The 27,538-nt window shown below is 44.5% G+C and overlaps 1 protein-coding gene across 6 annotated transcripts in view; it reads left to right on the top strand.

Annotated features, from left to right (window-relative positions):
- Positions 1-27,538, top strand: part of cnksr1 (connector enhancer of kinase suppressor of Ras 1) — a 68,770-nt gene that overhangs the window by 26,580 nt on the left and 14,652 nt on the right. For all 6 annotated transcript variants that reach the window (XR_005946119.1, XM_041213597.1, XM_041213596.1 and 3 more), the window contains 9 exons: positions 410-556; positions 2,901-2,971; positions 13,105-13,292; positions 16,493-16,692; positions 20,555-20,585; positions 21,959-22,131; positions 23,691-23,764; positions 24,837-24,908; positions 25,283-25,353. Coding sequence is in view for 5 of the 6 variants with exons in the window: in XM_041213597.1 (XP_041069531.1) it covers positions 410-556; positions 2,901-2,971; positions 13,105-13,292; positions 16,493-16,692; positions 20,555-20,585; positions 21,959-22,131; positions 23,691-23,764; positions 24,837-24,908; positions 25,283-25,353 (1,027 nt within the window). In the remaining variant the exon portion in view is untranslated. The remainder of the gene's footprint in view (positions 1-409; positions 557-2,900; positions 2,972-13,104; positions 13,293-16,492; positions 16,693-20,554; positions 20,586-21,958; positions 22,132-23,690; positions 23,765-24,836; positions 24,909-25,282; positions 25,354-27,538) is intronic.

Genomic DNA, 27,538 nt, shown 5'->3' with positions numbered 1-27,538 from the left:
TGCACCGATCCCCACAAAAATAGGGGAGGGGCAGGTAAGCTGCTCCCAGCCAGCTGCCATCCTGTTTTCGTGCATGTGTTTGACTGCTGTCATTCTGTGACCTTGCAAAGTAGCATCCAGACCCTCCTGGGCATCTCAGCTTCTTTATCTCCCTGTCCCACCAAAACTGTCTGACTGAGATAGGAAATTGCAAGTACAGACCCTCAGTGCACCAACCTAGTGCTCAGCGACAAGGCAGTATGCTACTGCACAGAGCTGCTGAATAATTATTAGTTAGAGCTAGTCTCCTAAAGCCTCTTACCTTAGTTGTTGACACTGACACCAAAGAGAAACTTTGTTCTAACAGTCTTTGTAAAAATGGTCTTACCATTTGGAGACTCTTCATTATTGTTCTTTCCTGCACCATTAGGTTGGGTGGACATTGAACAACCTGGTTGCCAAACTGCGGGAGAATCCAAACCAAGTGGTTCTCATTATGAAAAAGATCCCCGTTGATATCTTACCACCTTCCTGTTTTTCTGAGAATGCACAGCTGCAGCAACCCCATCAACCACAGGTGAGGACAGTCTCTTACTGAATGCCTACTGATAAGAGAGAATATGAAAATATCAGGAGAGAAGTCAAAAAAAAATTTGGAAGGCAAAGAGGAACTATGAAATTAAATTATCAAGGAACATAAAACAGTAAAATATTTTACAGGCACATCAATAAAAAAACGAAAGCTGTGATGAGAATAGGATCTATAAAGGATAGACAGGATAATACCACAGGTAATGATAAAGAGATGTCAGAAATATTAAGTAATTATTTTGCTTTAGTATTTACAAGGGAGATAGAACAGGTAGGCATGATATTGAATAGTGAAGATGAGTAATGTGATAAGTGCATTTAAAATTTAATGAAAAGGGATGTATTAAATTAACTAAACAAATTCAAAAAGGATAAAGCTCCTGGTCCAGATGGATTGCATCCAGGTACTTTAAAAGAATTCCTGGAAGAGATAGTAGAGGCATTACTATTCATATTTAATAATTTGTTAGAAAAAGGTGTCATGCTAGAGGACTGGCAGATTGTTAATGTAATTTCTATGTTCAAGAAAGGGAACAGGACATGTTAAGCTGACTTGGTCTATAATTCCCTGGACATCAGTGGTATGAAAAATAATGGAATCCTTACTAAAAGAAAGAACAGAAGAACATCTAGAAATGAGAAATATAATAAATAGTTTTATGTGGATTTCAAAAGGGAAAATCTTGCTTTACTGAACTTTTTGAGAAGATAACACAGTAGACAAAGATAATTCAGTAGATGTAATTTAAATGGATTTTCAAAAGGCCTTTGATAAGGTGCCCCATTGTAAACTAAAGAATAAGTAACCTATAAAGTAGTGAAAGTAACCTCTCAGAGCAAGCACTGTGAGTTAAAAACCTTTCATGCAATTAGACAAGAAAACAGCTGTGAGATTTCATTACTTAGGGGAATTTTTGCTTTTCATTTCTTCAGCCCCATCAATTACTGTTGTGTCTTGTCTTCTATTGCTTTCACTGACAATGTCCAAGAAATCCATGTACTCGTGTTATTACTGTTAATGAGCTATGTTAATATTATGATAAAATTAACAACCTACCTGCCCTCTTGGGGGTTCCTTGCACACAGCCAAATGCACTGCAGTTAAATATGGAAGTTGGCATGTTGAAACCAGTTTCCTATGTGCTATCAAATTCAGTGCTTTCAATTCCCCAAGCACTCCCAAACCCATTTGCAAAAAACTCTTCCCCCACTCTTAGGAAAAGGAATAGGCCATTCAGCCCCTTAAACCAGTTTTTAGGCCATTGATAGCTTCACTCAGCTATTACTTGACAAACGGAGGGATTCTCTTGAAGTTGCCTGTTGTCCATGCTCTCAGATCTGGTGAGAGTGTCAAATGACAGGGAGGAAGCACAGCCTGGGAGGAGAAACAAAGGATCCTTTGACACCCCACTGAATTGTGCAATTATGTTGACTACAAACAATCCATCACCCCAGATGATCACTCTTGTTGGGACAGGATGCTCATTGACCAAGAGGGGTAGACAAAAAAAATTAGTTTTGAGCTGTCTTTCATAGGTGACACAGAATTAGTGCAGGTTGATATAGGAAGGGACCTTGAGTAATAGTGGAGATGTTACTCTCAATGTCTGGAGACAACTTAAAAGATAGAGGAGGTCATGGGTCTGTACAATGCATTATCTGATCCAATTTGGAGCACTATCTAGAAAATGATCTGCAACTTGAACCTTCAACATTGTTTAGTGAAGACTTCACCACCCTTCCCCCACCACCACACAAGAATATGCAAGTGCTAGAGACAGTACAAAGAAGAGCAACAGAGATGATTCCAAGTTTAAAGGGATGAACTATGGGGCAAGATTTTTTAAAACACAATTTATAGAGCCCAGAGCAAAGATAATAAATAAATAAGAAAGATATTTAAATAAGAAACCTGAAGGAACTCTTTCACAGATATAATGAGAATTGTCTGCAATAGCCTGGCTGACCAGGAAGCCAAGCCACAGATTTTAGGAACACTAGAAAAGCAGCTGGATGCCAGGCTGGGAAAGTTGGAATATTAGAGACATGAGTTAGAATTAAAAATGGCCTCTTCTCATCTTTTGGGGTAATGGTGACTTTGGAATATATGTAAAACATGCAAAGCGTCTTGGCAACCCATTAAAAACCTCTCTTGATCTTTGTTTCTGTTGACTTCCATTGTCGCTCATTTTATATCATCATTTTAAGTCAAAATTACCACACGACTTTTTCATGTTCTTGTACCTCTAGAGCCTACGTGTGGATAGTTGTTATGAGACAACTTAGCGGCGCTACTCCTTTGGACTGCTATTATCTGCTTTCTCCCCTAGGTACTGGGAAACACATCAGAAGATGCAGCATCGTGGCCAGACCTGAGTGCATTCTCTGAAAGATCTGTCCAGTTAGTTTCAATTTAATTCCTTTCTTCTCTGGGGAAATTGTACCTCACTTGGTTCCTGTAAAAGTGACTGTGGTTCAGATGACCAGGCTCGTTTGTAATCCAGGCTTGTTAGCATTGCTGAGCTCAATATTGAAGCCATTGACAAATTAACAGTCCATTCTGCTTTTATTAGTATAGGCTGTCTTTCAACTTGGGCTGGACAGATGAACAATAGTGATCTTTGTAATCCTGTACGTTCCTATATTGTTCATTTCTGAATGAGTAAAGTTAGATCAAGCCCCCAATCTGGAACACCTCTTGGTTTGATTGAAATGAATGAGCAAATCCACTAGATGCAGTGGCAGAATTGTGAGCTCCTGATGAGGAAAACTTGGCCTAAAGTCCAGCATGGCCTTCACCCACAGCAATCCCCATGAACGTGAGCCAGATCTCTAGCTTCGTAGTCCACTTGAGTGAATGCCCTTTATTTCTCATCTACACCACAGACAGAAATGATGGATCAAAACCCAAATTGTTAATTTGCTTGCTTCCCTGACAGTTAGCAAAATATTTTTACATAGAGGGTGTTTTGAATGTGGAATTCTGTGCCACAAAACTTTGTTCAAGTTTCTTCTTCTTGAGTTCTCTGCCCAAAGGCAGGTCCTTGGGGATTATTTGCTGAACTATAGCAAAGTGCTGTGATTTTTTACTATGAGTAGGGCATAGAGGAAGGCCCTGAGTCCGCCTCAGTCGGAACAGGGACCAAACCTCGTGCTGTTGGCGTTAATCTGACCTGCATGCTAGCCATCTAGCCAACTAAGCTAACTGGCCCCTTAGTTCAAGTAGAGTCCATTAATTCATATTTTTAAAAAAACAATTAGCTAGATGGTTGTAACAGAAAAATATTAAATGGTATAGGGAATGGGACTAGGTATCTCAAATGAGGAAAAGCAGCACCCATGATTTAGTGGTCAAATTATTATTTCTGTGCTAAAAAAATCAGATTCTTCACTAAATATTGGGTTAGGAGGACAGTGAGTTCCATTGTTTAGATTATGAATGAAAGTAATGAATTCTCACTCCACAATGGCTTGTCAATTTTATCCAGTGAGCCACTGAACTGCAGTGACCAGGAATGTCCTAGGCTTAATCCACAATCAATGCTGATTTACACTCAGGAGTTAATGATTAGCTTAGGGATGGGAAAATTAGCCAGGATTCCTGCTCCTGATGGCAATTCAGTGACATCTCTGCTGGTGTGTGTGTGTACGCGCGCGTGTATGTACGTGTGTGTGCGTGTACATACGTGTGTGTGTACATGTACATTAGTGAGGATGTGATCAGCTTAGCTGTGCTGCTCCTTAAATTGACTAGCCTATCAATCCTCTTGTCGAGGTGTGGTTATGAATCATGGCCACTTGGGAGAAATGTCAGAGAGAATATGCATGCAATGAGTTAGTGCCTTCAAGAAAGGAAGGGGCAAACAGGGGTGCAAAACAAAATTCTGATTCACTGTAAACTGTTGTAAAATTCTTGATACTTTCCACAACTGAATGAAACTGGATCACAACAGCCTATTCTATTATAGGATATTGGTTAAGTGGGGAAGTCAGTGCTGTTCCTTCTCCTTGTTCCTCAGTAGAAGAAGGTAAAGGAATGATATTGTGGAGCAGGGGTTTCTTAGCTTTCATTCAACAAGCAAAGAGGTCCCATTAAAACTGTTTGTTTTCTCAACCTGTGGGGACAGGACAAGCTTTTACTTGCAAATATCCAGAGCAGTGATTGAAATTAGCTCTGTGCGCGTGTGGAGAATTGCAGGTGCAGATGCATTCCACATTCATGGTCTAGCATTTCTGAGTCACTGTCAATCGAGATATGAACTGGCATTGTCTCTTAACAAAATGTAAGTGAATAACGAGGTAGGGCCGAACTTTTTGCTCCGGAGGCCAAGAAGAGGCGGGTAAGATGGGTTTCCATGTCAGATGTCTGCTTTTCAGTTCATTATATATGTATGAATCTGAAGGATCTCATGGAGGGGCAGGCTGGGATTTGTCCACCTTGCTGTGACCTCATTGGATCATCTTTCCGGGTGCTGGAAATTAAAACTGCATCCACATACATCATTCATTCTCTGCAGCCCAGGATGGTTCGTGGTGAGTGATTGGCCCCAAAAGGAAAGAAGCCTACTGCCCCTAAGTTCAGCAACAATGCGCTGGGGGCAATTCTGGAAGCTGTGGAGGCATGCTGTGACATCCTTTACCCCCATAATGGCAGAAGGATGTCCAGCAACCCGTACCACGTCAGCTTGGGAGCAGATTGCCAGTGTGGTCAGCACCAACGCTCCTCAGAAGAGGACCGCCATCCAATGCAGGAAGAGGATGAATGACCTCATCAGCTCCACCAGGGTAAGTCAACCTTCTCCTCACTTTCAACTCTCACTCTCACAAGGCCATCAGGCATTCCCAGGGTTACAGTTCACAGGGATCTCACACACTTTCATCACAAGGGACATCACCACTGACTCATACACACACACTTTGACATCTCTTCTCATATCCTGTGAAGTTCACATCTTCAGCCCTTACACAGGTCCACTCAGCACTCACAGAAGACAGGCATCCTTATCATCTGCCTTGGCATCCGTACTGCTCACAGTCTGTCCACCTGTCTTTATGAAGGAGAAAAATGGCCACAACAAAAGGGAGTTATCCCAGACGGAGTGGGTTGGCCTGAGCTCAGGATCCTCACACAGTATGAAGAGCATGCGGCAGAGCTGGCTGACGAAGACCAGAACAGTCCCTGCGCTGAGGGTGAGACCAGTGTCTCCCAAGCCAGTGAGGACCAATCAATAGCTCATTGGTCATCCAATGAAACTGAGTGCTTTTATAATTTTGTTGACTATGCAGCCAATCACAAATTTTCTCTTCTCTCTTTGACAGGCACCAGCAGGAAAAGGGAGAGGCCAACCAGTAGCCAGCCCATCAACGCTAGCTCCCAGATTCGGGTCCACAGAGGCGGGGTCGGGGGCAGGGACATCCAAGGTCACCGGCACTCAGAGGACTGCTGGAGGCCAGGCCCCTGCAGAGTCCAAGTCCGATGACGAGCCTGTGAACTCGGCCCTAACACAGATGTTGAAGCTGCAAAGACAGACATGGGAACATCAGGCAGGGTTGTGTGATGCTGTCACCAGATTGCAACAGACACTGGAGGAGTCCATGTGCGTTCAACCTGATGTTGCTGCACCGACGTGCCAATGCACCGAGGTCAACACTGGTAGGATGGTGACTGCCCTTGAAGCTTTTGTCCAGGACATTGTGCCCGATATGCACTAGGACCTGCACTCCATCACTCTAGGCATAGGTGGGATCCATCAGTGGCTTGGCAAGTGGGGGGAACAGGGAAACCTGACTTCGTTCGAAAGGTGCCCTTTCTCCTCGAGTCAGGGACTCTCAGGCACCCATAGGGAGGAGGACCATCAGCTGGATAATCCACCTAGGTGACTCCGAGAGTGTCCAGCCGATCCCAATCCCCACTTACCAACCCCCCCCCCCCCCCCCCCCCAAAAAATCAGCTGCAGCTCCACATGCTGAGGAGTGTGCACCTGCCCCAAAGCTCAGAGCAAGCCAGGGCCCTCCAGGCCCAGTCCTCCAGAGGATGCCCGCCAAGATAATCACAGACAACAGGGCGTAGCAGTCAGCAAGCTGCCTCCACCTCTGCTGTGGGTGTCAGGGAAGCACCAAAACGTAACAGTAGGGCACGGAAAATGAAAAGATACTTGGAACACAACGGTATCACGGGTGTCCACAATCTGTATGTGATTTGCACAAATGTAAATAGATTTTGACTCATTCTGCTTCTCATTTTAAGTACGCCTCTTCTATCTGATGATAGGCTCTGTGTTCAGTTAATTGTCATAGATGTCCAGCGTCTGTTTCTACGGTGTCTAGAACCATCTCATTACAGTGCCTGGTTGTTCTCTGTGCAGTATCAACATGAGTGAAGCATCTGCCTCTAAGAAAGTTGGCCAAGACATCTCTGAGATCCGCTCCAGAGGTTCATATGATGTTGCCTCATGAGTCTAGAGCCTGGAGACTGCTTTAGTCCTCCGATGATTCTGTATTGTAGAATGTTCAACGTGGATCCTACAGGATTGAATGGTAATGTGCATGGAGATGGTGCGTCCTTCAATGGCCTCCATGTACTTCCCATCAGCCTTAAGTGTGCTTTACACATGAACCCGAACTCTGAGCTCTTATGTGCTCCTCCCTGCCTGCAGCATTATCTCATGTCCATGTGTACATCTGAACATCACCCCAATATTATTCCCCTCCTTCCCATCTCCATGATTTAGAGCTATGCACTTTGCTGACGCAGGTGGAGCCTTGCAATTCCTGCTAGATGGTTAAAACTGTGTGACGTAGGAGTTGTGTGCAGAGGCCCCAGATGCCTGACTTGGGCATGGGAGGATGCAGCACTGGCTAGAAGCCTGGGTAGTGTCTCATCACATTAACCCTCTGCCAGCTCTGAGATGGTCAATCAACATAGTAATGTGCAACTTACAATTGCATCAGTGTGCCTGGTTTCCATGTGCATATGTCAGACTGTTGGAATGAAAATGTGGAGGCCTCAAATGGGATCAGAGCAAGGCTTCAATATATCTGATGTGTGCTTTTTATTATCAACGATTTAGGTCCTTAAGACCTAGATGGAATGTCAGCATTTTCGGGTCCACAAATGCCACTGCTAGGCAGCACAGGAAACTGGAAGACTCCAAAAGGAGGCATGGTCATGAGTGCTTGACTGATATCAAACTGTGCTGCTCCTGAAGGTTTTGCGGTCCACTGTAAGGTGAACTGAAGTGCAGCGTCGCATCCATTACTGAGGGCTACAGTTGACTTTGTCTTGAAGAAATAACTAATGCTGTGGACTGAGTATGATGGCGAGGCCTGAACACTTGTCTTGCCTTAAAGATTGTGCAGACAAACTGCAGTTTGGGTTCAGAATCAGCATATGAAGGCGAGTGCCACTGAGTGATGATTCTCCTGCTTGAGCACCTTGCCAGACTGCAGGCATACTGCCATGAGAGCACTGTGGATTGCAGTGCTGCTTCTGCCTCTTGAAGGCTACCATAGGCGGTGCATTGTTGGCGAGAAGCCTGAAGAGGCTTCACCATCTCAACTCTGCTCACAAAACGACCGTTTGCAGTTATTATCCCATAATCAAAAGGCCACATGCTCACGAGTCTGCCATAGCTTCCAAGGATGAGGACATTGTGACACAAGATTGTAACTCTTTATTCAGAGATAGATGTACTGCATTGAGATGATTAGGATCACAACCAAGGTGGTGAGGTGGACCAGCATGGAGAGCACTGATCAAAGAGGCTCGTATGAGCTAGTCATCGTCTTCTTCCTGTAATCTGGTGGCTGTAAGCATGTCACATCTGTGTCTGCCTCATCTGGCCTGTGCTATGTGCTGTTCCTCTGGAGCCTCCGCCTCCTTGCCCTCATCGAGCTCAGCCCTCTTGATGTCCTCATCATTAGAGGAGACATTCAACTCCTCCATCTCTCATTCTAGCAAGATGTACCTCCTTTGGAGCTCAGCAAGCCATGATGATGTGTGAGACTCTTTGGGGAGAGTACTGGAGAGTGCTGCCTGACCAATCCAGACATCAAAAACGCATCTTCAAGATGTCAATCAATGAATGTGCTGCAGAATGATCAGCGTTGTACCTCTTCTCTGAGGCACTTACTAGGCATCATCAGCAATGTCTTTTGCAGGCACCAAGGAGCCAACCCTGGATGCACTGAGGGCGCTTGAAGATCTGTGGCACCTGCAGGTGACTCAAAACGAACAAATCGTGGGAGCTTCCAGGGTATCTCACGGATAGCTGCATAATCTGCTTCTGGTGGTTGCAGACCAGCTGCATATTGAGAGAGTGGAACTCTTTCCTGTTGATGAATTGCAGTGGTTGCTGCCAGAGCACCCTTAAAGCCATATGTGCAGTCAATGGCATCCTGCACCTGTGGGAATCTGGAGATTGCTGCAAATTTCACTGCTCTTGCAGCCTGGCTGGCTTCATCTATGGAGAGCTGGACATAATTGTGTGCCTTGCTAAATAGGGTGGACATAACCTCTCAAATCCATTTGTGAGCAGATGCTTGAGAAATGTCACAGAGATCCCCAGTGGAGCCCTGGAAGGGGCCACTCGTGAAGAAGTTCAGAGCAGCGGTCACTTTTAGAGTCACTGGCAATGGATGGCCTCCCAGTCCCTGTGGCATCAACTCCTCCCAGAGAATGTGGCAGGTGTGACCCACCACATCCCTAGACATGTGAAGGCATCTATGGCACTGTCTCTTGCTCATCTGAAGGTATGACAGGTATCTTCTGTACTCCCTTGGTCTTGCCAGATGCCTTTGCTCAATGGCTCTGTCAACTCAGCTTTTGGGTCTTGAGGGGGCCTTGCTGGCCCTTGTTCATCAGGATGAGGCTTTTCCCTTAGCCCAGCCTGGAGGCAACGGGCCCTTCTTCCCCTACTTCTTAGTTGCATGTTTGCCAGGATGAACACAACATTACCTGTTCAATCCATGAGGCACTCATGTTTGTGTCTGTGGAAACATTGATCAGAAACATGAATGAACATAAACCTGCAATGATCACCTTCCAGTTGCTAACTAGGGAGTCACTGGAACCCATGGGTCACTTTAATCCCAGCATTTGCATCTCCACTTAGTCCATTGGAGCACTATTACAACTTTCTGGATCACTGGTTGGGTACCCAACCCCCATCAGCCCCAAATAACACAGGAATGACAGGGCTTTGACACAGGGGCTTGGATGTGACATGAGTTCTGCTGGTGAGAGAAGTCTCAGTTAGGGCACTGTCAGACTGTATACTTTGGATTACACAGCAGCCCCAACTTGCATCGTGTAATGAGAGTATTGTGAGGGAGGGGGCCTTCAAAATCTTAAACTGCCAGCTGTAAGGTTTAGAGTTCTTAGGGACATGAGTCATATGCATTTTGACCCATCACTCTTTTTCATTTGGTTCCTTCTGACACTCGGGATTTCCCACAAGAGGGATAAAGGGTCTTTGGAAGCCAATCTTTCAATGGCCCCAATTGGGTTTATATTTTTGCAAGGACGTGCAACATGAGTTAAGGCACCACATTCCCTAAGTTGGCATTTGACTGTTCCTAACACATCTCAGCTGTGCTTTCCTCTCCATTTGGAAAAGACAAAATTAATAGTGTATCCCTTCAATCAACCCACAAATGCAGTAATTGACTCCTCCCACAAGCCTCAACAGCCTTCCCCTGGCAATGTTTTTCATTGCTTGTGTTTCAACTGCGTCATTAGACTGGCTTGAAAAATGGCAGTGCTGAGGTTTTACTACCAGACGAACTTCAAGCCCCACCACCCTTCACCCCTCCAAAACACCCCGAACTGAGACCATTGAAATCCCTCCGATTTGTGCTAGAGGAGCATCATGTGCAGGTTTCCCTCCCTCCAAACACTCTTTTTCCTCCCCCTCTAAACTTTGATCCCCTAGTTTTTTTTATTCATTCATGGGGTGTGGGCTTCGCTGGCTGGGCCAGCATTTATTGCCCATCCCTAATTGCCCTTGAGAAGATGGTGGTGAGGTGCCTTCTTGAACCGCTGCAGTCCATGTGGTGTAGGCACACCCACAGTTCTGTTAGGGAGGGAGTTCCAGGATTTTGACCCAGTGACCGTGAAGGAACGACGATATATTTCCAAGTCAGGATGGTGAGTGGCTTGGAGGGGGAATTGCAGGTGGTGGTGTTTCCATGTGTCTGCTGCCCTTGTCCTTCTAGATGGTAGCGGTCGTGGGTTTGGAAGGTGCTGTCTAAGGAGTCTCAGTGAATTTCTACAATTCATCTTGTAGACATTACACACTGCTGCCACTGTTTGTCCGTCGTGGAGGGAGTGAATGTTTGTGGATGGATGCTTTGTCCTGGATGGTGTCAAGCTTCCTGAGTGTTGCTGGAGCTGCATTCATTTAGGCAAGTGGACAGTATTCCATCACACTCCTGATTTGTGCCTTGTAAATGGTAGATAAGCTTTGAGGAATTAGGAGGTGAGTTACTCACCAAAGGATTCCTAGCCCCTGGCCTGTTCTTTTAGCCACAGTATTTATATGGCTAGCCCAGTTCAGTTTCTGGTCAATTCCAGAATGTTAATAATGGTGGGGGGAGGCGGCGGTTCAGCCCTTTTGTTCATGTTCGAACCAAGGCTGTAATGAGGTCAGGAGCCGAGTGACTCTGGCAGAACCCTAAATGAGCGTCAGTGAGCAGGTATTTGCAAAGCAAATGCCACTTGATAGCACTATTGATGACCTCTTCCATCACTTTACTGATGATCGAGAGTAGACAGATGGGATGGAAATTGACTGGGTGTTTTTGTGTGCAGGACGTACCTGGGCAGTTTTCCACAGTGCCAGGTAGATGCCAGTGTTGTAGTTGTACTGACAGCTTGGCTTGGAGCGCGGCAGGTTTTGGAGCACAAGTCTTCAGTACAATTGTCGGAATATTGTCAGGGCCCATAGTGTTTGAAGTATCCAGCGTCTTCAGCTGTTTCTTGATATCAAGTAGAGTGAGTTGCATTGGCTGAAGATTGGCACCTCTGACGCTGGGGACCTTTGGAGGAGGTGTTATAGTCATTGATATCCCTGTCCACCCCTCCAATCATTTGATGTTATGTCCTGATACCCCATGCAGGCCTGACCCCTCCCCATCTTGAGGCCCGTTGACTTAGAGATTCCCCCCCTCATGAGATCATCGAGTGCCCTCCCCCTACATTCCCTTATCTCCATCTATAGACTGCAGATCCTCCTCTGACTGTGAATGTGCTATTTGTAGCCCAGTATCAAGCCACCAACCCTCAGGACCGACGTGTGTGAGGGACTGACCATGCCCTCCGCACCATGATGGGTCCAAATGATGCAGCACTGACAAGCCCTCCCCCTCCCTGGATTGGACCAGGACAGGCATGCCCAGCCCTCTAAATTGTGACCTGATCCACAGGACTGACTATGCTTTGTGGACCCGACTAATTTCCACACCCCCCCCCCCCCCAGCAATGTGTCTGTATTCTCCGTTCCCCAGTCATCCGCCCCCACCACCCCCCAGTCATATGTCTGTGTGCTTTCTTTTCCAGCCAACCCCCACAGTTAAGCCTTTGCCCTCCAGCCCCTTCCCTTGCCTCTGCCGTGTCTCAGCACCACCACTCCCCCACCCCCAATCAAGCTTTTGCCCTCCAGCTGCTTCCACCACCACCTCCACCTTCCCACTGGCCTTGCATGGTCTGCCTTGGCTCTAAACCCCCTGCCCCACCAGCCGCCACCCCCACCTTGAGATAACCTCGCTGGTCCTGCCTGCACAGCCTGGCATGGACTCGGAGCAGTCGTGAGCACAGCACCATGAAAGGTAGGCGAGCATACCTACAGGGTACGAGTGAAATGGTGCCCACCAGGTGCACGTCACTTATATCCGGTTGTGACTCATGCCTAGTTATCATGGTCTAATTAGCCGCCGGTGTGACCATTTGATCTGGAGTGGGGGTGTGATTCTGGCGAGCTGCCTTTTTCATGAGCATTCACGGTATTCAAATCAATGCAAATGCAGGTCTTGACATAGCGTGGTGGGTTACCTGAGCCACCATGAAAGATGGGGCGAAAATTGAGAACAATTTTATGCCAGCAGGAAACTGACTATTGGCCATTCTCCACATTTTCCTGTCCTTCCTGCCATGATTCCCGCCTATTGAGATGATTCAGAACCAGTCCCTAATTCTGGGCATGGATGGCCAGGTGAAAAGGCTCTCCTTCCAGTTCAGTATAAGAAAGTATACAGTTAGAGACCTTTCAAGCTCCTCAGATTGTGTTTATGTCACTCTGTTTCATTGTTTTGTTGCATTTGGATTCTGTATTGTGGCCTTACTTCTCATTGCGTTCTTACGGTGAGTGTGACCACTACTTTCCTTGAACTCCTGAAGTCAGTCATGCCCCTTTATCTCTGGTGAACCATTGTTAATTGTTTCTTGATTCTCAGAAAACTTCAGAGAACATTCTCACAATGAATTCTCTCAAATTAAAACCAGAAGCTCCAAAGACTGTTTCCTCTTTTTTAATTCAGGCTTTCTCAGAGGGAGAGATTGGGGCTCCAGCAGAGTACACAACTTGATGGCAACACCTTTGAATCCAGTGCAAGCTGTGAGGACAGGGATCAGTCAGTGCTGTCTGAATCCTACTCTGAAACTGGACCTATGACTGATGATGGAGAAGGGGATCAGGTGCAGTCAGTACAACATTCCAACACTGAGGGTAAGGAGAAACACACAGCTGCACAGTGACAACCTGGTTATATATGCTCCCTTCTGCTTTGCTCACTAGCATGGTTTAAAATTAGATTCTGAGTTGCAAAGCATATGATACCCCAATGTTTTATTTTGTGTTATCATGGTAGCTGTCTTTTTAAGCCCATTCATTATGTATATGGAATTCACTAGTCAGCTTGTCTTGTATTTAAGTTTTTGTAATAAGCTGCTCCTGATGCGATATTGCAAGTTTCATTAGTTACAGGATTGAGAGGTATCATTAAAATATAAGCAGTGCTGTGTGGCTGGTTTTGTTTGTAAATGAGAGTTCCTTTTTGAATTTGCCAATTAGCTCAGAAACTCATTTCCAGGATATTAAAAAGGCAGTCAGAGTTAACTTCATAATTCTATGAGCAAGGCAAATGTCTGAAGCAGCCAGTGGCAATTTGAAAAGAGCTGACCATTTGAAATTCCTGGGGAAAAGGACACATTGTCTATTTAAGTAATTTATCAAAGATTAGTTCTGAAGAGTTGAGGGTGGTAATTTTTACATCCAGCACCTGCTGGACAGTAACATGGCAGAGCAGATCACCCACCCTCAGTACTGATTTTCATCATTGATCGAAAGGACTGTTCTGTCCTAGCTGGTGTTGCGCTTTTTAGTGTTGTTGCAGCTACATCCAGGTGAACAGTTAGTATTCCATCACATTTTTGACTTGAACTTTGTCGATGGTGAAAAGGCTTTGAGGCACTATCTGGTGAGTCATTTACTGTTTCAGAGAATTCCCAGCCTCTGTCCTGCTCATGTAGACAAGTTGTTCATATGTTTGGTCCAATGAAGCTTCCAGTCAATGATGATGCCTCTGCTACCTCAGCATCACCCACCCCCCCCCCACTACCAGTCCAATCCACCCAGGATATTCACTTTCAATGTCAAGGGAAGGTGGATGGGCCTTTTGTTTCTTGAGATGTTCATTATTTGGTACTTGTGCAGTATAAATGTTATCAGCCGCTTATCAGTCCAAGCATGGATGTTATTCAGGCTTTGCTGTAGGCTGGCACAGACTGCCCTGTTATTGGAGGAGTTGTCAATGGAATGAAATATTGTAAAATCATCAGTGAACAGCCTCAGTCCTGACCTTATGATGGAAGGAAAACCGTCAGTGAAGCAATTGAAGATAGGTGGGCCAAAGACAGTTATATAATTGGAGAACCATAAAATAATATAACATAGAAGGAGGCAAATTGGTTCACGGTTTCTATGCTGGCTCTTTGAAAGAACTATATAATTATTCTTAATCCTCTGCACTTCCTCATAACCCTACATATTTCTCCTTTTCAAGTATATACCTAATTCCCTTTTGAAAGTTACTACTGAATCTGCTTCCACTATGCTTTCAAGCAGTGTATGCCAGATCATAACGGCGCTCAGCCTCAAAAATAGTTGTCCTCTTCCCCCACCCTCGGTTTTTTTTGCAAATTATCTGAAATCTTGTCCTCTGGTTACTGACCCTCCACCAGTGGCACTGCCTTTGTGGATTACCCCCTGCTCTTGAGACTAACCCCCCCAACCTTGTTATCATACCCGCAATCGCTCACCCAAGGCCTGGGATCAAACGGCGATCCTAGGCCTTGGGTGGGTGTAGTACCAGCAGCAGCCACCGCCTCCCTAGTAGTGATGTCATTCAGTAGAGCAACTGGCCTCTGATTGTCTGTCAGCTCTCAGCAGATGGGAAACCCCCCACCCCCCCCACCCCGGATCCTGGATCCTTGATCCTGGTGAAAGCCTAGCACTGGTCTGTTGAGTGTCGGAGTGACACATGTAGCATATCTTCCCAGAAAGAGATGATGCAGGGCTCTTGCTGGCTCTCCAGCTGGCGGCTGTGACCCCCATCGCTTCCATAAGATTCCAGCCTATATTTCCTCTAACATTCTTTACTCTGAAAAGAACAATCCCAGTTTCTATTGTCTCCCTGCTTAACTGAATCCCCTCAGTCCTGGTGCCATTCTGGTAAATCACTTCTGGATCCTCTCCAAGGCCTTTACATCCTTTCCTTACTACACAAGACAAACAGTTGTCGGCCTATCTGATCTGTGCACTCAGTGTTGGTGTAGTACGTATTTATCTGTGGGGTAGATTTTCATCCTTCATAGCATTCATTTTAGTGTAATGAAAACTAGGCAGATTCTGTAAGGACACGTGATCTGCCCACCAGACTAGTATTCAGGTGATGTTGAAAATATACCTCAAGCAAACATACACTACACAGAAGGGCACATTTTTCATTTAATGCACATTCTTTGCATTTCAAATATCACACTGCAAAAGATTTTTTAAAAAGGCCTACTGTTTTAATCTGTTCAGGAGCCAAAAATGTATTATTACCTGAAATGTACAAGACAATTACCTCATCAACAATGATTAACCTTTAATGGACCCAGGTTGTCCTGTGTAGACAGTATTACACTGTTTGGCTGTATTGATAATAATGGCAACTCAATCTTAATAGTGAAGAGAATAGTGCACTAGCATTATACGGTGTATTACTCCTTGTCCAGTATATCCGCTGCCACATAAATTCAGCAAGCAGCCTGAAAAGCATTGTGCATTCCAATATATCTTGAGTTTTCTGCCCGAAGGCATGTCTGACCCTCAGCACCATGACCTCCACCATAGGTAGAGCAAGGAGGCAGGTCCCGAATCCAGCCCAGCCGGAGTGGGGATCGAACCCCATGCTGTTGGCACCAATGTAATCCACACCAACCATCTAGTCAACTGGGAACCCCCCCACCCCCCGCAAGGAGTCTGAGTTACTGTGGCAACATGCACTTTTACATGCATGTTGTAGTCCAGAACTATGAATAGTGATGATGGAGTCTCGTATTTTCTTTCTATCACATGGCTAACCAGGAACCTCTCCCGCTCTTAACACCTGCCATTAGCTTATGTTGGAAGGATTTAAAAGTTTATACTTAACTTGTTTGGCCGGGTTATGAATGTACTTCCCTTGGCGTTCAAGTCCTGGAATGGGATTTCAAACTGGAGTTTCAGGCTCAGAGGCAGGGGTGTTGTGCCACAGTACCTCCTAATTCCAATATATATTCTACAATAAAGCAGTGTATTATTGGCAGAATGTTTTTCTGTGTTATGTCACTCACTGTGCTATCCCAGCATGTGCTAGCACTGTGTGTATTTTGTTTTTGCAGGTGAACACATGCAGGCGACCAGTCAGCTGTCTGAAGAGAGCACTGTGACTTCATGCGATGGAGAGGAGATTGTAAGTGATGGAACACTAACTCCCCAATCTCCAAGAGTAATAGAGCCTCATAAGGTTGAAGATAGAATGAAAACTGACTCTGAACATGAGGGAAAACCAAAATCATCATCAGCAGATGATGAGAGAGCGGTGAGGACCAAGTGTTGTGTTGTGCCATCGTTTACTATGAAATTTGTACACTTTTAAGCCCTTTGTTCATGGAAGTGTTTAAGTCAGTCAATATAAGCAGAAGTAATTTAGCATAAAATAATGAAAAAGCCAACACTGGTATAATGTAGTGTCAACATCAAACACTCCCAGGTCAGCAGATGTTCACTGATGATTGCAGTGTCCATTCGCAATTTCTCAGATAACAAAATAGTCAATACCTGAATGTGGCAAGGCCTGGACAAAATCCAAGCTTGGGCTGATAAGTGGCAAGTAACATTCATCAGTGCCAGGCAATGATCATCTCCAACAAGTGAGAATCTGACTATGTCTTCTTGATGTTAAATGGCATTATAATCATTGAATTCTCCACCACCAACATCCTGGAGGTCACTATTGACCATAAACTTAACTGAACCAGCCACATAAAAACTCTGACCACATGAGGAGGTTCAGAAGCTGGGTATTCTACAGCAAATGACTCGGCTCCTCAGTCCCAGAATCTTTCTACCACTTAACAAAGAATACTCTCCACTTGCCTGGATCTGTGCAGCTTCTACAGCACTCAAGAAGCTTGATGCCACCCAGGACAAAACAAGCTGCTTGATTGGCACTCCACTTAAATATCTGTTCCCTCTACCTCTGGCAGAATGTGGCTGCAGAGTGTACCACCTTCAAAATGCACTGCAGCAACTCACCAAGACTACTTTGAAGCACCTACAGAGCCAGAGACCTCTACCACCTGGACAAGTGTAACAAGTGGGAAAGTGAATTTGAGGTCAAAGATGAGCCATGATTTTATTGAATAGCAGAGCAGGTTCAAGGGTCTGTTTGGCCTACTCATGCTTCTATTTCTTTTAAAATACTGTTAAAACCAGGTGAGATGGGGTGAACTGGCTCCCCTCTATTCAATCTCCTCGGTTAGTCACGACAAAAGTTTGTTTCTTTTCACGAAGGTATGCCCTTTTCCAAATCAGAATGCATTTAACTATTTAAGCTGTGAGCAAAAAAATCCAATCAAACAAAGGTTTTCTTGAGTCAAAGAAAGAGTAAATTTATTAACCACTAAATCAAGAGAAATACTAAAAACGCAATGTCAAGCATTCGGCCTTCATGCAGTTATTAGGCCCCCCCCCCCCGCCCACCCACAACACCACCACCAACACACACATGCACATACAGATATCAGGAATAAGGGAAGTTATTAAGGGAGTCCAATAAAAAAAGGATAAAAGAAAATACGGTTAAGTATCCTTTGATTGTCCTTGAGGCGTAGATGCTAAACATTACAGCCGCTTTAGGTTAGCTAGCTTCTTGGATGTGTTCAGGTGTTGCAGTTATTACGAGATCTGGGTTCGCTGGTAGGTTTCTGGTAGAGTTGGCTTCTTGAACCAGGCGACTCGCTTATTCCAAAAAAAAGGGAGAAAAGAGCCCTTGCTTGTTTCCTCAGCTGAAGACTTTCTTGACAGCGCATGTGTCACTTGCAATCTCTCACTAGTGGCTGGCAGCCTTGCTTTGAAATACTTCACCCATTGTGTGTTTCCAAGACTTTTGGGTGGGTATGTCTGTGGCATCCATTGTTTCATTATCCAGTACTTTGCATTTTTAATGTCTCTTCCTTAGACAGTTATAAGCTTTGATGAGTATCTGGATTATAGGAAATGTATCTCTTGTCACACTTCCCTGAGGGTGATTTGCTTTTTTCTTACCACCACCTTGGAATGTGGTCTTGCATTTTTAAGCAGCTTGCTCTGTCTTAGTTCGAATTGCAGAAGTTCTTATCAGTTGAAAGTTGAAAATTCATATATTCAAAAATGAAGGGGCGTGGCCTCATAAAAATATCACCATCTCACGAGTCGTTCACTATCCTGACTTAGATACATATATGCTGTTCTTCATTGTGGCTGGGTTAAAATCCTGGAACTCCCTCGCTCACAGCACTTATACCTCACAGACTGCAGCGGTTCAAGAAGGTGGCTCAACACAATCTCAAGGGCAAGTAGGGATGTACAATAAATGCTGGCCATGCCAGCAACACCCATGTTTTGAGAATGAATAATGAATGAATAAAAGAAAGTACACCATAAGTTAGATACAGAACAACACTTCCTGTACACTACTATATTATTAGATATAGAATAAAATTAATTTTACACTGTCCTATGGTTAGAGAGGAAAGTTCCTTCTACACTGTCCCAAAAAAGACTCCTAGGACAGGTACAACACAGATTAGTTACAGATTAAGGTTTATTTCTGTGTCTGGAGAATATCATGAAGCCAGAAGTCACATTTAAAATTTAAATCAATACATTTGCTATTCTTCCAATCTGGATCAAGCTCTGGCTTCACCCGGAAGTACCTTTTGCATTGAGCTTCACCCCAATGCTGTAGGTGAACTGCCTCACTACTCTGTTCCACTGCCCTATTTAGTTGGAAAGCACCTGCAGCCTCACAGGGGACAGAACCACAAGTAATTTACAGTGCTCCCAGATGAATGAGGAAACTTGAGGTGTTAGCTATTGCTCTTGCTTATCTGCAGTTCTTCACCTTCAGATAGCTCAACAGCTATGTGAGACCAGTATTGTCTACAGATTGTGAATAATGACTTATCCAGACAACAAACAAGCAGAGTTCTGACATCTTGAGGCAGAAGGGAGGGAATTAAAGAATAAAGAGATCAGCAGAATTAACACATGCAGAATTAAGTCATTAACCCAAGGTGCTCAAGCTATTGTGAAGTTTCAGCCATGTTAATTCCTCTTAGTTAGTAATCCCAAATTTCTCATACCAAAATGTCACTCTGTACATTTAAATAAAAAATCTACAGAAATGGACAGACAAACACAAACCACTACATAAAATTGTAACTCTGAGGAGAGTGTAGTTTTAAGGAAGGATTCTGATGGTGAAACACATAAAACTGACTAAACAGGAAGCCTAGGGCTGGGAATACCATGCAACAGGGCATTGAACAATAGATCCAGATCATTTAGTTTTCAGCTCTCATGCACCAAGTAAAATGTGCAGAGTGAGTCCTGCCTTTGGAGATCCTAAATTGATGATTAAAAAGCTATTCCTATTAATTTTAACATTGCACGGATGCCATTTTGTTTTGTTCTAATCCTCTACCTGCCCTGAAGAAACCAGTGTCGGGAACCTGATTTAAAAAAAGAGTAAACTGAATTGAGCAAGGTAGATTAAAGAGACGTGAAGGAAAATGAAATCAAGCCAAAGGGAGTCACTGATGAAAACTTGTAGTCCAAAGTTGATAGGGATGGAGTTCGCGATGTGAAACTCAGAATCAGTCATCATAAGTTCAGTCCAAGGCTAGCGGGCAGATGCCAGCTCCCTGGTCTGAGACAGGTACCAAGCACTTCAGTGCAAGTCTGGGAGAAGTTCTTGAACTCTCATATGTGAGGTTAAGATAGTGATTGGGCTAAGATTCAGAGAGTTAGTGCCAAGCATCCCAATCACAAGGTCATGGTGGGCAGTAAACATTGCTGCTCGTGGATATTCCATTCAAGCTCCTTCCTGGCTATACACAGTGCCTTTGTTTATAATGGCCTTAAAACTGTTGATTCAAAAGCTTCCCATTCTGTTGATGCTCTTGTGACTGACTGACCCACTTCTCACTGTGTTGGTACCCCTGCAACTGAATTACTCGCTCTGGTGTGCACATCTGAGACTGAGGCAGGAGAGAACTTTGAATGCCTTGGACTGTTGAGAGCACTGGGGAGCCAGTGCAGCACCTTATGGGTTTATTTCCTGTTTGCCGAGAGTGTAACCATGTTTGGTGTAACTTTTTTTTTTCAAGTGTTTAATAACTGTGTTGTGCCTTTTTCAGGTGCAATTACGGAACAGACGGAAGAAAAAAGGTGAGTTCAGGTCCTGCTGTCTGAAGCCTTTGCCTCCCAGATATTTATCCCATTGCACTCACTCCAGAGTTAGAATCCAGAGCCCCAGCCAGGGATGGCTGTCATACACCAAATTATGCTGGATATGAGTACTGCCCCTTTTGATATTGTGGGTTGTTGAGAGTTTATAAGGTTGGGATAGGTTATAAATAGGATGAACTGAGACCATAGAGGGATTTGATGATTAAATTGAATGTGTTGGTGGACTTGGAGCTGCTTTAGGTCAGTGGGGTTGGAAGTTGATGGATGAGTGGGAATTAGTGCAACAAAGGGTGCAGGTAGCAGAGTTTTGAACAAATTGTAGCTTGTGGAAGGATGGAGAACTGTCACGATGGGTTACTGCTAATTTAGGCGTTCAGACTAATGCTGTGCGAGAATTTGAATCAAGTTTTAAAAAACACACAAAAAATGAAATAAATCTGGAAAACAAAGTTAGTATCAGGAATGGTGACCAAGAAGCTACTGGATTGTAGTAAAAACCTCTTTAGGGAAGGAAACCTGCCATCCACAAATCTGACCTATTTGTGACTCCAGACAGGCAGCCACTGTAGGCCACTTAGGCTTGGCTGATTCTTACCTGTCCTCTGAAATGGCCTAACAGGCCAGTCAGAAGTAGTAAAGCATTAAAAAGTATAAACTGGATGGAACACTCAGCCATGACTTAAGCATTGGATTTGGACATAATAAAGAAACACCGAGCCCAGTTGACCCTGCAAAATCCTCTTCACCAACATCTTGGGACTGCCGAAATAGAAACAGATGTCCCACCAACTGTCAAGCAACAGCCTAACATAGTCTTTCAGGGAATCATACCTATCAGTTAGTGTCCCAGTTTCCTCCATCACTATGGTATGGCCTATTCCCCACACTGGTATATGGTTGGAAGGGAATGGCCCTGGGAGTCCTCAACATTGACTTCAGACCCCATGAAGTCCCATTTCATCCCATCAAACATGGGCAAGGAAACCTTCTGCTGCTATTAACTACCATCCTCCCACGATGGATGAATCAGTAACTGCTCCATGTTAAACATCATCTGGAAGAAGCACTGAGATTAGCAAGAGCACAAAAGGTACTCTGGTGCAGAACTTCAATGGTCAACACCAAAAGTGACTCAATAATACCACTACTAGCCAAGTCCTGAAAGATATTGCTACTAGACTGGGCTTGCAGCAGTTGAGGGGAGAACCAACACAAGAGAAAAATCTACTTCACCTCATTTTCACCAATCTACCTGTTCATGGCACTATTGGTAGGAGTGACCATCGCACAGCCTTTGTGGAGAAAAAAAGTCAGACAATGTTCCTGATGATGTATATTTTTCTCTGTGACAGGGGTAGCGACTGCACTTAGCCGTAGACGGATATCATGTAGGGATCTCGGTTTGGGTGAGTGTTATGGCTGGCTCTGGAAGAAGAAAGAACATTCTAGATTCATGTCACAGAAGTGGAAACGCTGCTGGTTTGTGCTGAAGGGACCCACCCTATACTGGTACAACAGTGAAAATGTGAGTGTGCAAGGACAGGTAGCTGGTGGGAGAGGCGGGGGGCTGCCCGAAAGCCTCATCTATCTTGTGCTTGGGCTGGTGGAGAAATTCCGGTTTTAAATTACAGGTGTCAAGGGTGCTTAGAAGGGGCTCCCATCATGTCATTGGGACCTCATCTGAGATTTTAACCTGAGGCCTGATTGGGGTAGCAGTGATGGCTTCCCAGACAGGACTAAAGGAGACCCAGTTAGGTAAGTTTTTTTTTAAATTACTCCTGCAGAAGGAAACCTCAGGCCTCCTGCTCCATGCTTCCCCTGTCCCCCACACCACCACCAATTGTGACTCCCTTTCCGAAACATTTACTTTGTGCCAGGAACCAATCTTGTGGTCTCCAAAAGCAGCTTCCTGTTGCCCCATTGTAACAGCCTTGTCCCAGATTTCTGATCAGGAAGGCATCAAGTGGCTTATTAATGAGGTCCTGCTGTTTAAAATTTGGCCAAGCTCGCTTGCTGCTCAGTGAGGCACATGACTCACCTGGGAGTTACAACCTAGCCCATTGCGCCAGAACCTGCCTCTCTGGCTTCCAGTCCTAGATAATACAGGTGTTACCTGCACACCGTGCTGCCTGTTTAAAGGAACATCTTGTTTGAACAGTGGACCAGAATGTATCTCTGTCTAATTGAGCTTGTTACTAAACCCAGATCACTGCAGGGCCTGTGTTTAAATCTATAACAACCAGGACTGTGCCAACTGTATCTGCAGGTTGAGGGCACCTCTGGAGCTATGTTTACACTGTGGATCAGGGAGTGGCCCTGAAATTCTCCTCTTGAACATGGTTTGAGAGGTGTAATTCTGGGGTAAAATTAAGAAATGGAATCAACAACACTAATTAGCAAATGTGGAAAATGAATAATCTGTCAATAGTAGCTGGAGCTGATCACTTATAGCATCTCCCTTGTGAACCTCAATGAGGCTAATGATGGGTCCCAGTATTTCCACAACTGAGAGAAAGTGAGAGTGGCCCAGGCCAATTGATCCTCTCCCCACATATCAGCCTCCATTCATTATCTCTCTCATAGCATCACTGAGGTTATGAGATCACTCTAGACATTGGCTACACAAGCATGGAATTGTCTCGTACCCTGGTGCTATTTTTGGTTCAGTGCATGGTATCTCGCTCCTTATACCATTGCCACCCGAATTTCCTGACACCTTCCCTGTTTATTTCCCCTTTTTATTCACTGGCCAGCTACACCAGAGACTCAAACTCTGAGTTAAGGGGTCTACACTTGGTAAGAAGGGGGATGAATGATTTTTTTTTTGGGCTGGGATTGAGTGTGTGTCTTGGATGGAACAAGGGTGGGGGGAGTATTTTAATTGGAGTGGGGGATCATCTTTGTTCTGGTAGCATCGGGGTAAGAAATTGTGATGATGCAAGTTAAAAGGATCAGAGGAAGGTCTGGTGTCCGAACTGTAGAACTGAAAAGAAAAGGATGAAACGAGTCTCTTGAGTAAATTAATATCTGCGGTGATTCTCTCTCTGTTTTGCTTAATAACATGCTGTTTGTGGTTCCTGATAGGATGAGAAAGCCGAGGGATTAATCAAATTGTTGTCATACTCTGTGGAGGCAGCTGGAGAGCACAAGAGAAAATTGTAAGTGTCTGAGACACCTCCTGCCTGCCCCCATCCCCTTCATATTGAGTTCACCACTGAATGTAAGCTGTGGGAGATGTTATCCAGTGGGTAAGGGTACAATGATCACAAGAACAGTTGGTACCTGTTCAGAGTAGCTCTGGTAGCCTGATGTTGTTTTGACCACAGTTAATAGGTGACATTGAAGAGGTGAAAAAGAGCAATGGAATGACTTGGGGATAGGGAAAGGCGCTGAGTACATTCCCACCAAAAAATTTCTAAAAAAAAAATAGAGCAACAGGAGAGAACCACACAAAATAGCCATTGAATATCCATGATGTCAACTTCTGGTGCTGAATCTATTCATCTCAGCTGAAATGTGAGATCTGTGAAAACTAGGTGCTGAGGGTTGCCCCTTCTCCTTGTGGTTAATCTGAGATCAACTGAATGATTATTTAGAGGTTTCACACCTCTAAATCCTTCAACCAAATGGCCTGCTAGGCCATTTCAGAGGGCAGATAAGAGTCAACCCACGTTGCTGTGGGTCTGGAGTCACATGTAGGCCACATCAGGTAGGAATGGCAGATTTCCTTCCCTAAAGGACATTAGTGAACGAGATAGGTTTTTACAACAAGCAATGATCACCATTACAGACACTAGCTTTTTTTAAAAAAAAAAAAAATCCAGATTTATTATGGTGGGACTTGAACCTATATCCCCAGAGTCTGACCCTCTGGATTACTAGCCTAATGACATTACCACTACACCACCATTTCCCTGAGATTACTGATGCTTTTGCTGGCAGAAAGTTCCTCCCTAGTGAATCAAAACCCCTTTATAATTTTAACTGTTCTGAGGACAACAATCACAAGTTTTCTAATCTCTCCACATAATTTAAGCCTCTGGTGTCATTCTAGTCAATCTTCTCTGCACCCTCTCCAAGATTCATTGATTGAGGATAGGAGTGGACTTGATGTGATTGTGTATCAAGTATAAACAGTTTGTGTGGGAGCGTGGTGGGTGGGTGACTGGGAATAATCCAGTCTGTTTTAACGTTTAGTCATGCTGTCTTCCTCTCTCTCTCTCTTTGCAGTGTATTCCAGCTTTGTCACCAGAAGTTCAAGTCCTTTGTCTTTTCAGCGGACAATGTAGATGAAATGAGGAAGTAAGTAGTTGCTCATTTCTCCATTTCCCCTGGAAACACCACACAGACTATTGGCTCAAAGCCCTAACCAGCCGCACTGCTATTGCTGCAAACTCTTACTGTTGTATGTAATATATAGAAAAAATCTAAATTGAACAGACTGAGTAATAACTGTTCTCTGGTTCCCTCTCCTGGAAAACAATATAAAGCAGCCTGGGGTTTTTACCCTTGACGTGAGGCTGGAGGCTTCTCTCTGTCTGTCCTGTATCCTGGGTGACAATGTCTCCTGTTAATGCAAACACACCATATTTTGGAAATGACACATCCCTCCCTGTCCTTTGTTGCTCGGTGCAGCCTGTGGTGTCTCTGGCTTTGACTCTCTTCTTAATTTATAGGTGGATTAACAGCCTGATCAGTGCCATCCAAAAATACAAAATTGAGAAACCTTCTGAAAACAAAGAGGAAGGTAAGAAACTTTGGGCAGAGCAAATTCCAGAGAGTTCCAGTCCCAACTTGAATAAATAGAATGATAAAGTGTGAGGCATTGAATGCAGCAGGAACTGGGGCCAGGCGACTGCTGCACAACCTTTCACTGACAGACACAGGTACTGCTCCATTTGAGAAGCAAGCATTCACTGGGAAAGGCAACCTAATTGAATTTATAATTGATAACATGCTGGGTTCACTGCTGAGTGTGTACTGTAAACAGAGTAATGGAGAACCAGTTCAAGTACAAATATTCCAATTGTGCCATAACCGTTTGCACCTTCTAAACAGTGGCATTGCTAGTCTGTCCTTAATGCAGTATGAGCTTCCCTGGTGCCTCTCTGAATAAATGCACTGCCTGTTTGGTACTAAAACATAGAGCACAAGGTGCCAGATTCTGTCTCTAATCTGTGTTGAATTAGTTTATCACAAAGGGAGCGCTGCAATTGTTCTCATTGCCCTTGTGTTAGGGATAAGAGTGCCAGGAAACCAGCACTTCCACCTCTGTCCTGTGATCTCTACTGGAAAGTCCATGTGTGAATGTCTGGAGGAGTGAATTATGATCGATTGTGAAGCTTCCATTTACAGATGTGAAGACTGCCTGTGCCTGTACCCTGTGTCATGGTATTTTAATTTTCATCTGAGAGCGCAGATTTGGCCTCCTTTTAATTTTGCGTCTAAAAGATGGCACCTTCAACAGTGCAACGCCCCCTCAGTACTTCACCGAAATGTCAGTATACATTTAATTGCTCAAGTCTCTGGAGTGGAGCTTGAACCTATGATGTTTTAATCCAGAGGTCAGACTGCTACCCACTGAACCAAGTTGAAATCCTTTTCAGACATGCTTAATCGTGTCACAATGCAGGTGCAGATCTGCAGACCACTTCCTCTTCAAAATCAAGCATGTTATATTTTCATTTAATTTATATGATTCAAATTCCTTTTGGTTTGTTTTCATCCCCATCTTTTTTCCTGAAGTTACGGACTCTCACTGGGATATAGATTCCAGATGCATTGGACACTCTCCAGTGCCTCACCATTGTTCATGAGCCAAAATAGTGAATGTTGGGAGCCTATGAGACTTGGGGGTGGGGGCATCACAGCCTAATTAAATCCTGACTTTTTCCTGATTAGCACCCCAAACACTGCCCCAGCTAGGATCGACTAATTCAACACCTACTGGTCAAACCTCGGGTTTCCTTAGATGGGGGAGGTGGTGGCATAGTGGTATTTGTCACTGGGCTGGTAATCCAGGACCCAGGCTAATGGTCTGAGGATCCAGGTTTGAATCTCACCATGGGACAGGGTGGAATTTGAATTCAATAAAAATCTGGAATTAAAAGTCTAACGATGACCATGAAACGATTGTCTTAAGAATCCACATGGTTCACTAATGGATCAACCCTGGGTCAATGAAGAGTGCAGGAGGGCATGCCAGGAGCAGCACAGACATACCTAAAAATGAAGTGTCAACCTGGTGAAGCTACAACATTGGACCATGTGCCAAACAGCATAAACAGCCAGTGATAGACAGGGCTAAGCAATTCCACAACCAACGGATCAAAGCTCTGCAGTCCTGCCACGTCCAGCCATGAATGGTGGTGGACAATTAAACAAATATCCTTATCCTCAATGATGGAGGAGCCCAGCACATCAGTACAAAAGATAAGGCTTCAGTGCAACAGATAATCTTCAGCCAGAAGTGCCAAGTGGATGATCCATCTCTGCCTCACCTAGAGATCCAATGCCACAGATGTTAGTCTTAAGCCGATTTGATTCACTCCACATATCAAGAAATGGCTGAAGACACTGGACACTGCAAAGGCACTGACAATATTCCAGCAATAGTACTGCAGACTTGTGCTCCTGAACTTGCTGCACCCCTAGCCAAGCTGTTCCAGTACAGTACAACACTGGCGTCCATGGAAAATTGTCCAGGTATATGGTGTACACAAAAAGCAGGACAAATCCAACCCGGTCAATTACCACCCCATCAGTCTACTTTCGATCATCAGTAAAGTGATGGAAGGGGTCATCAACAGTGCTATCAAGCAGCACTTGCTTCTCTCTGACGCTTAGTTTAGGTTCCATCAGGGCCACTCAGCTTCTGACCTCATTACAGCTTGGTTCAAACATGGACAAAAGAGCTGAAGAGGTGAGAGTGA

The sequence above is a fragment of the Carcharodon carcharias genome, chromosome 19, assembly GCF_017639515.1.
Source record: "Carcharodon carcharias isolate sCarCar2 chromosome 19, sCarCar2.pri, whole genome shotgun sequence".
In the NCBI taxonomy this organism is placed as follows: Eukaryota; Metazoa; Chordata; class Chondrichthyes; order Lamniformes; family Lamnidae; genus Carcharodon; species Carcharodon carcharias.
This window is presented reverse-complemented; position numbering and strand designations above follow the sequence as displayed.